At 38.1% G+C, this 10,766-nt stretch overlaps 1 protein-coding gene across 2 annotated transcripts; it reads right to left on the bottom strand.

Annotated features, from left to right (window-relative positions):
• Positions 1-4,735: 4,735 nt before the first annotated feature.
• On the bottom strand, positions 4,736-9,058 carry LOC144711268 (Tetratricopeptide repeat (TPR)-like superfamily protein). 2 transcript variants are annotated; one of them, XM_078585219.1, is made up of 5 exons: positions 6,009-9,058; positions 5,457-5,927; positions 5,173-5,340; positions 5,040-5,099; positions 4,736-4,928 (listed from the first exon to the last, which is right to left on the bottom strand). In XM_078585219.1, exons 1-2 carry the CDS (start codon positions 8,916-8,918, stop codon positions 5,865-5,867), a joined length of 2,973 nt encoding a protein of 990 aa, XP_078441345.1. In that variant the 5' UTR covers positions 8,919-9,058; the 3' UTR covers positions 4,736-4,928; positions 5,040-5,099; positions 5,173-5,340; positions 5,457-5,864. The 2 variants fall into 2 exon arrangements, with proteins under 2 accessions (XP_078441345.1, XP_078441344.1); XM_078585218.1 differs by having other exon boundaries at positions 5,237-5,340.
• Positions 9,059-10,766: the final 1,708 nt, after the last annotated feature.

Genomic DNA, 10,766 nt, shown 5'->3' with positions numbered 1-10,766 from the left:
ATAATCTATAAATGATTCTCTGTAAATGATATAAATGATAAGAAGGAACAAGACAGTTTACCTGACTTGAGAGAAAAGTTACATAGTTGAAGCCTTATTAGCTCAACATATTTTGAGCATCATGAAGAAATAAAGGATATCTTTGTTAAGAGTCATCGGCTTTAGTCCAAGTGGAATATTGATGGAAATACAGGTGGCCGGAAAGCCAATAATACATTATGTTTCTCGTTCCATATTCATTAGTACAGTTCATTCATCATAATAAACATGTGACACTTATGATAAAGTGCCTGAATATATGTTTGGACTTAATAAATTATGATGAGATTGTAACATGTAGATCAATAATATGTAAGCATGTGTTAACCATATTCCCATATCAGGTGTTATCAATCAGTATGAGTCTCAAAATGGTAGTATACCAGACTTTAGATCTGGTTTCTTCATGTTACATTGGGGTAAGTGATCCATAGATGTGAGACACCAAAGATATCTTGTGGATGGATGGCTATACTTAAACTATGAGTTACGAGTTCATATTTATGGAATTCTGACCAAGCCCTATCACCCACGTCAAGTACCAGAGCACTATATCTGCACAGCAAAAGATAATAAATTTAGGTTAATGCATAAATATGCTAATAATATTGACAGAGTAGGACATATCCTGAAGAATGTGAGCAAGATAGATGATTTTATAAAACAGACATTGTTAGGACAACGCATCAGTATCTAGTTCAGTTCCATTATATTGGAAGTGACTTGAGTAATAAAGCATATATAAATATAGGTAAAGAATGATACCCATAGATGAATGGAACAAATTCACACAAAAATATTTGAGGGGGCCTATTCTCTTAATCTTGAACTAGAAATGATGTAGCTGACCCAATTCAATGATTCCAAGGTAATCATTTACAATGATTATAATATGCTCTACATATACAAAGGATGATTACATTCCAAGGCAAGGTATATTGAAAAAGAAGAGTATGATCATCATTGCACTGGTGATATCTGAATATTCTCATGGCTTGAGTAAATTTCTCAACACAGGCTTGAGGTGATTGTTTCAGACCATAGAGCGCCTCTCTAAGATCACAAACTTATCAACTGGATATATCACATCCAGGAGTTGGCTTCACATAACCTCCTTGTATAAGTCACCATTTAAAAATGTGCTTTTTACATCAAGCTAAAATAATTCTGAATGTTGATTGGCCATTAAGGAGATGAGAATTTGAATGGTACTCATATATTTAATGACATACTATTTGGTTTAATCCTTGGGAAACCAATCTAGGTTTGTACATTCCAAGTTTTCCATTTTCTATATACTTAATGTTTTAGACCCATCAACATTTAATAGGCTTCTTCCCTAAACAAAGAGGCATTAACTCCCACCTGTGATTGGCATGAAGAGCTGCCATTTTGGTATACATTGCCTATTTAAAATGAGGCGAACTAAGAACCTCCGAAACAGTACATGGGTTGATCACCTATTAAAGATTCATGAGGAATACTTAATGAGCCGTACAGGCATCTGTAAGTTAGAATATCAAAATGTGGATACATAGTAATTTGGCTTCAAAATGCACCATCAGGGGGCTTGAGAGAGAGCTCGTTCCTTGGTCACTGTAGGTGTAAACAGATCAGATATTTTCATTAATGGGAGGCCTACTATAGAAAGCTTGTCAATTGATGAAGGATGGACTTCAATCCAAATAAATTGTGTGGTACATAGTCAGGAGTATACTGTGTGGTAGTGGACTCCTTTGCCTTGAGGGATTCGACATCATAAAAGAAGTGTCCATCACTGAAAGTTAAATTATCATGGGAGAATGACAGCACAACCTTGCTGGGTGTTAGAATACCAAAGAAAAAATTGAGGCCACGAGTAGCTAACAAGTCAGATATGGATTTAAATGAACATAATACTTGCACCAAAATAGTCATAGCTCCTAAGTATTATGAAGCTTAGCATGTAGATCAGAGGTTTGAAGAAATTTTAAAGGAGCTTTTCCACTGAGTGGATTTGTTAATTAGCATTTAATTAGGTGAAATGATTACAATGTAGCCTCCACTCCCGACTTTTTCGGCACCTTACTCTGAATGGTAGGAGCTCCCATTTTTTTCCAAAATATGTCCCATTTCTGTTGTGGTGTGAAGTACTGATGTTCCAACAGTCATGCTTCTAATTTGGAGATTATGTCTCGAATGATTTGTGCGTCAACAGTGTCATCAGGGAAATGAAGATGGTTACAAGACGGCGACAGCGAGCATGGCTTTGTTAAGGACTCAGAGGATGCCACCTTTAGCTTTTAGACAGGTCAGATATTCTGGCAAAGTCAAGACCCTGCACAATTGATAAGCCGAAAAATCACGTAAAATTACGTGGTCGTTGCGCTTTTTAGACTTATGCAATAAATTTATAATTCCCTTAATTACTAAATAAGAATATAGAGCAAGCAAGGGGTCGATCCGCAAGGAGGCAACAATTCAGAATTTTCAAACAATTTTTATGAATCAAGTCAAGTAATTTTGAATTTTGCAATATTTAATTCAATTAATATTAAATAATATTCTTAAAATAATCAAAATTAAGTAACACTTAATTTTGATTTCGGTCAGATAATTCCAGATAAGAATATTATTATTATTTTAAGCTCATAAAAATATAAATTATTAATTTCCCAATTTAATAAAATTTATAATAATTTTCAGAATTAAAATTGGGAATTTAATAATCAAGAAAGTGATTTTTGAATTGGAGTTCAAAATGGATGAATTTTCGGTTCAAATTTTATTTTTGGGTTTTTTATATATTAAATTAAATTCCTAAACAATAAAAACCAAATCTAGAGAGAGAAACAAATCAAATTAACCTAGAGAGAGAAAGTGAAGAAATTGGGGAAAGCCCCAATTTAGACCCTAAATTAAAATGTAATGAAGCAGAAATGTCCTAAAATGATTAAGAATTAATTATCAAAAGTCAGATCTCGAATCCAAATCAAAAAGAAGTGTTGATGCATTCAAAACATGAATCTAGGGCATGTACATTTCGCCCATGCCAAGGCGTTTTCGAATCGTTCTAGAAGATGATCAAATACAATTCAGAAACTTACAAATTTGATAAAGAGATCCAGATCTGACGACTTCCAGAATGCCTCCTGTGTCCTTCCTGGCCAATTGCTTGGGGAGAGCCTCCAAAAGTGATTTTCGCCCTTTTCCAGACCTCCATTTAAAGATCCAACCGTCTGGATTGTAGAGGGGGAAAAGACGAACCTACCCTCAAAATTTCAGCCCAATCGGACATGTAGATCTCAAGATATCAAAGTTTTAGTGAGAAAAAATCTGAGCCGTTGGATTTATTTATCTCTCCTCCAATAAGCTTGGAAATGGCGCGTTTTGATTGGCTAGCATGATTATTTCTCGTTTTCCGCTTTCTCGGATCACGCCCTGACACGTTGTTGTGCGCGTCGTCAGCCCGCAATCATTGGCAAGTGATTTCGTCATTTGAACGGGTAGGAATTCTCCACGTCACCCTGAAATAATAAAAACAAAAGAAAAGGACAAAAGGTCTTTTTTAAAAATATATATATATATTTTTATTCTCTTAGCCGTAATCTTTGACCATTCTTCTCTCTTTTATTTTAAATCATAAGCCGCTATTCTTCTCTCTCTTCTCTCTTTAAATATTTTAAATCATAGCCACTTATGTTGACTATTCTTCTCTCTCTCTTCTCTCTTTTATATATTTTAAATCATAGCCGCTTATGTTGACTATTCTTCTCTCTCTCTTCTCTCTATTTATTATATAATAATAACCACTCATTCTCTCTCTCTCTTTATTCTTATTTAAATAAATATATCCATTTATTCGCCCGGGCGAATGACGTGGATACTCCTTAGTAAATATTTAAATATATTATAAATGCCAAATAAATAATATATGTGTTATTTAAATATGTAAAAATCATTTCTTGGCTATATAATGGTCAAAAAATTATATAAAAATATGAAAAATTCCAGAAAAATCATGGAAACACTTACCAACCTTTAGCCAAGTATTTAAAACCCTGTAAAAAATATTTCTTCACTGAAATGAAGTTAAATTCCATAAAAAAATGATAAAAAATCAGAATTAATAATAAAATGAAAGGTTAAATGATCTATCTTTATTTTAATATGATAACATGGAAATATAGTCATTAAAACACATAAATATAATATAAAATTCATTAATTAATCTTGTTAATTTGCAAGTTATCAACAATGACTGCAGAACAGCAGCAGCTGCCCCATCTTTGACCACAGAAGGCCAGTATGTGTCCTCACATGTGCTTGAAATGCTCTGTTACCATGTCAAATGCTGGGAGAGATGAATAAAGATTAACAGATAGTGTAGGACACATTAAACAAAAAAAAATCATTTTATTACCTCCCTTAAGGAGAGAATAGATACGAACAGAAGTATAATTGTCAATTATAACAGCAATATTTGCCTAGAACTGAGTGCAGTAATGCATAACTGATAACACTAATCACACATACTTTGTTTCAGCCATTAAAGCATTTAAGGTAGTTCACTGCCTGCAGAAAACAGCAACCGGGTCCAACTTTTGTTTTCAACATTGACATTGCTCATCTAGGATGGCATGAGTGATGATGAAGATTACAAAGTGGACGAATATTTAAATGGTGGAAACGACGATGACAACTGCTGAGAAATGGATAACAATGACAATGTGACAGCTATATATTATGATTGCGCAAAAATGTTCGATCTTTTAGTATTACATTTGTCAAAAAATTCTAAAAATTTCTCTCTTCCTAATCTCTCATTTGCTCTCATGCGCCTCTCTATCCTTATGATGGCAACACATACTGAAGCAGTGGCAGCCACACTGCAGCTGCAGCAGCGGCAACTGCAGGGGCAGGCAGGGCAAGTACATACAGTGAGCGAGTGTGTGTGTGTGAGAGAGAGAAAGAGAGAGAGAGAGAGAGATACGGCGAGAGAGACAGGGAGAGAGATCTACCTGGCCCAGAAGGAAGAGGAAGACCTGGGAGTACCAAAAGGCCTGAAAAGAGGCACTGGCCTGGTTTGCCATGACCAATAATGAGAACTCCAAATCAAGAGTAAAGACCGTAAGTATTGAAGAATTTAATAACCTTTACTATTTGGCGAATAAGCCATGTGTGCTGAAAAACCCACAGGTTCTTTGAATTTTCTCACCTTGTACTCATAATTCCAGATGGTACCCACAACACGAAGCTTCCCTTGTCAAATCTGGAAATTGGATCTCCTTCAAGAACTTTGTAAGTCGAGGCTAAGGTTGCCTGATATTGAAACAAGAACAGTGATGGGATCCAAAGAAAATCAGAGAAGAAAACAAGCTGGCAGGAATTTGCTGTTCTTAAATACTGAAAATTTTTTAAAGAAGACATTATCATACCATCTGCTGGCAACTTTGCTGGAGGCGAATTTGATATACACGCTTTGAATGTCTACACCATATTGAATTCCAAGAAACAAAGCTTTGCAGCCTTCTCCTTAAAAATTCTTAAGAATGCTGAGTTGATAGGGAATCCAATGGTCAACCCATCTCCGAAAATCAGCAGAAAGCTATTCTTGAGTGGCTCCTTCTTGGCAATTGGCACATGTAATTGGAACTTTACGCGTAATCAGGTGGTCGACACACTTTGAATGTCAACACCAAATGAATTCCAAAGGACAAAGCTTTGCCTTCTGCTGATTTATAGGGAATCTAACGGTCAACCCGTCTTTGAAAATCAGCAGAAGCCTCTACTTGAGTGGCTCCTTCCTTGGCCATCAACACATTTAATTGAAACTTTACAAGTAATCAGGGGGGACAATTTCCTTTTCCTTTTATTTCTTCTTCTTTGGGTTCGACCCAATTGATTTCCTGTTCGTACAGGGGAGAAAAAAAATTGATCAGCAAATAAGTCTTAAGTACAGAGTGGGGAAAAAGAGAATGGCAACTTACTATCTGGCACAAGCTATGAGAAATCTCAAGGGCCTCGCTCCATTTCCTGCTCCTTAAGAGTCCTTTAACGACCCAAAAGACTAGCTCTAATTCAGGAACTATACCACACCTAGTGAAGTCAGAGAACAATTGAAGAGCTTCTTCCATCTTCAGTGCCGTACAGAGGGCTTCAAGCAAGACAAAATGCAGATCTTTAATTTTATTTTCAGAAAAAAGTGAGCCACTCATCAAATCCCTGTGTAGCTCCACTGCCTTATCCAGCCTCCCAGCCTTAACTAGCTTGTCAATGAGCAGACAGTAAACTGGCCAAACAGGCAGTGACACGTCAGCTGCCATATCTTCCACAAGCCCATGGGCGCAGAGAAAATCCCTACTGAACCCTAAAATCACCTTCTTAAACCCTGAAAAATGCACCGGCCAATGTGTCTGCTTCATCTCTTCCAGAAGCTCAAGAGCTTTCTCGAGAAGGCCAGCTGCACAGCAGTGGCTAATCAAAACCCTGTAAGTGATAAAATTAGGAGCACATCCTTTGGCAGTCATCTGTGCAAAGAGCTCAAGCGCTTTTTCAACCATTTTACCCTTACCCAACCCATCAATCATGGCAGTGTAGGTCACGACATTGGGGCTACACCCTTTTTCTTCCATCATAATCAATAGCTTTTGAGCCTCATCGATCTTGTCCATCTTACATAGCCCATCTATCATCTCAGTGTAAGTGACCACATTTGGAGGGCAAGACTCCTCCAACATGCTGGATAAAACCTTCAGTACAAGGTCAAGCCTAGAGTCTTTGAAAAGCTGATTAATCAAGGAGCTGTAAGTATAAACATTGGGTGAGTAACCTCGGGACGCCATTCTGGTAAATACCTCTTGGGCTTTCTCAAGCTTTCCAGCCTTGCAGAAGCCATCGATCAGGGCATCATACACTTCGTGATTCGGATCACAGCCAGAGAGAGACATCTCATCTAGAAGATCATGGGCTTCTTCTACCTTCTGGGCCTTGCACAGCCCATCAATTAGCGCCCCATAAGTAAAGACATTGGGACCTGTTTGAAGGGCATCATACTTTTCACTAACTCTTCCCTTCATCTTAGCAAAAACTTCGCAGGCCTTCTCAATCTCTCCTGCTTTACAGAACCCATCAATCAGGGCAGAATAAGTGACCACATTTGGCTCACAACCTGCAGCAACCATGTCCAGAAAGACCTCATTTGCCTCTGCAACACGCATTGATTTCAGAAAACCATGGACAAGTGCCGTGTAAGTAACTACATTTGGGGCACAGCCATTACTCTGCATCTCTTTGAACCAGTGTTTGGCTTGCTGAATCAACCCCACCTTACAGAAGCTGTCGATCAACATTGTGTAGACGTAGACGTCAGGCAAAATGCCGTTGCCCTTCATTTCTTCAAACAGCAGTAAGGCCTCCTCAATCTTATGAGCCTGGCAGAGAAATTCAATCACCCCTCCATAGGTGCTGGCATCTGGAACAAACCCTTTACTCATCATCTCTTTTATTACTGAAAATGCCCTTCCAAACTTACCAACAGCACAGAGACTCTGGGCATAATTCCTGGCATTCACCTTGTTAAGCACAAAGCCTGCATCTAGCATCTTCATGTAAACCTTCTCTGCCAATTCCATCATTTCTGCCGTTACGGACTCGTCTCTCTTACAGATTGATCCGATGAAGATGTTGTAAGTTATGTAGCCCGGCCCAGAACCACAGGAAGACATCTTCTTAAACAGTTTATAAGCATACGAGTAATCCCCCGCACTACAATACTCATGAACTAGAGAGTTGAACAAAGATGGGCTTGGATGACATCCTTCAGTCATCATCATCTTCACCAACCGCTTACACCAACCGAGCTGTCCCTTTCTCAGGAACCCTGAAACCAAAACCCTATAAGTCCTCACATTAGGATGACACGAGGCCGACCTCATTCTCTCCAAGAAGCCCATGGCCTCCTCAAAGAGAGAAGCTTCAACCAGACCTTCTATCATCTTGGTGTATAGACTGGTGTCAGGAGTGAAATCTTCTTTATCTATAATATTCAGAGCTTCTACCCATCTTCCCCTCTTGCAAAGAGCATAAGCAAAGGACTCCATCGTCTCACTATCCATGAACAGCCCAGATCTTGACATTTCAAGATGAACAAGGAAAGCAGAATCTAACCTTTCTGCCAGCAAGAGAATTTGAATTAGTGAGTTGTATGTCATCCTGGATGGCCTAAATCCAAAGTCTTTGAGCCTGCCCAGCTCCTCGAGAGCTTCATTCCAGAGCCCCAATCGACAGCACTTGAGCACTATAACATTCAGCAGCCGGCCGAGGACTTCCCTGTCTTCTTCTCCAACTTCTTTCAAAAAACTATCAGGAACTCTGTTCATTTTCCATGATTTTAACACCTCCAAGAGCAATTCACAGGTAGAATTTGTGTGGTGATAACCAATCTGCCGACCAGCCCAAATGAAGAATCTCACAGCCGGCTGAGGGTTTCCAACAAGCCTCAAAACCTCGCACACCAACGCGGCATTGAGCTTCCCCCTATAATGCCGGAGAAATCTCAGAGTTTCATCGTCGAAAACATTCTGGGATGACCTGATAACCTCAGAAATAGCAACGGCGTCCTCTACAGAACAACCCGAATCAAAAGAAACCCCTCCAATGGCCTTCTTCCCATCATCCTTGACAGAATCATACAAAAAATTGAAATCCTTGACAGACAAACAAACTTCAGACGATACCTTACCATGTAGCGGTTTCGGAACTCTTGTATTATCTAAATGCCCAGAAAAGAAGCCATCGTTGAAACTAACAGCGCGATCATCACTGTTGTATCGTCGATTGAAGAAGAAGAAGAACCGAAGCGAGTGGGAAACCACTACTGTCGATCTTCGTCTGATCATGCTGCCGCCGGCAGTCTGAGGCGAGGATGGTACACCAGCAAGCTGAGATGGGAAGTGAAGGAGAGCTGGCCGAAGCCTCGCCCCTTGAGAAGAGCTCGGATCGCCATGGAAAAGAGCTTCTCTCTGGAGCTTCTCTTCTGGCTTAAAACCACAGCTTAAACCCTAGTCTGAGATTTTTAAATTTATGTGACGTTGAGGTTGATGACGGTTGACGGTTGACGATGATGACGTCTATGTCAGCATGCACTGAGATGTCATCATCATCATCATCATCATCATTATTATCAACCATCCATATTTCAAGAAAATATTCATGAACCGTTGATGATTGACGATGATGATGCCTATGTCAGCATGCACTGAGATGTCATCATCATCATCATCAAGTTATTAACTATCCATATTTCAGGAAAATTTCCATGAACCCTTGACAATTGACGATGACGATATCTATGTCAGCATGCATTGAGATGTCGTCATCATCATCATCACGTTATTATCTATCCATATTTCAGGAAAATTTCCACGAACCCTTGACGATTGACGATGACGATATCTATGTCAGCATGCATTGAGATGTCGTCATCATCATCATCACGTTATTAACTATCCCTATTTCAGGAAAATTTCCATGAACCCTTGACGATTGACGATGACGATATCTATGTCAGCATGCATTGAGATGTCGTCATCATCATCATCACGTTATTATCTATCCATATTTCAGGAAAATTTCCATGAACCCTTGACGATTGACGATGATGATGTCTATGTCAGTGATAACACCCTAATTTCGGTCTTTATTTCATGTTATTAGCATGATTTATGCATTTAAAAGGCTTAAATTTGGGTTGTTATCATATATTTACACAAAAATAATGCTTCCTAGTAATTTCTGATTTTTCCCTAATTTTCTGTTAATTATATGAATTTTTAAGGATTTATTGAAGCTCGAAATAATTATTTTTGGATGAAAATGGCACATTCAAAAGTTGATTTCGACATTTATCAACATGGGAATTAATCAGGGAATTTTCTAGAATTTTCTAGAATTTTTTACGAATTTTTAGGAATTTTCTGGGATTTATTTCAAGAAGAAATGCATTTATTCTATGAAAAAGGGCATATTTATAAGAGAAAAAAATATATTTATGCAATTTCTAGACTTTTGGGGCCTTTTGCAACGTTGCGTTGCAAAAGACCCTGAACAACTCTCGGTCGCCACGGCAGGCGTAAAGATCCTATTTAAAATCATTCAGGGTTTTATTGCAATTTTTAATATATATTTTAATGTTTTAGGAGAAATCGGAGGAGAGAGAGTGCGCCAGTGCATATACGCAATTACTTTTGGGCGGCGTCCAAAAGCAATTCCAGGCTTTTAAGGACTTTTCTGCAAAAAGGAGGATTCAAAATGCGCCAGCCAATGAGAGAAGCGACACGTCATTGCGTGTTTAAAAACGAAACTAATAAATAAATCAATTTTAAATCCAATGGATTAAATTGGTTTAAAATTGATTTATTAATAACTTTTGATCCTGAAGTCCGATTGAGATGATTTTTATGGATTTGTTCGTCTTGATCCCCTCTTTCTATCTGTATGGTTAGATCATTCAGATCTAGCCTACATTGATACATAAATATTAAGTACTAAATGGGGTAAAATGGTGATTTTTACCCTATAACCTAAGTATAAAAGCTAAATTTCGAGAGGGGGAGCTCATTCTAGATGGTGCTCTATCACAGCTGCAAGACAGAGAGGAGCTCTAGCTTGGATCAAGTTATCTGGTACTTTTTTTCCTTTATTGTATTTGAACTTTTATGCATTTTGAATGAATTAGGTTAAGTTGT

The sequence above is a fragment of the Wolffia australiana genome, chromosome 13 (assembly GCF_029677425.1).
Source record: "Wolffia australiana isolate 7733 chromosome 13, ASM2967742v1".
Taxonomy (NCBI): domain Eukaryota; kingdom Viridiplantae; phylum Streptophyta; class Magnoliopsida; order Alismatales; family Araceae; genus Wolffia; species Wolffia australiana.
The sequence above is the reverse complement of the archived record's forward strand: the minus strand, read 5'-3'. Positions and strand labels throughout refer to the sequence as shown.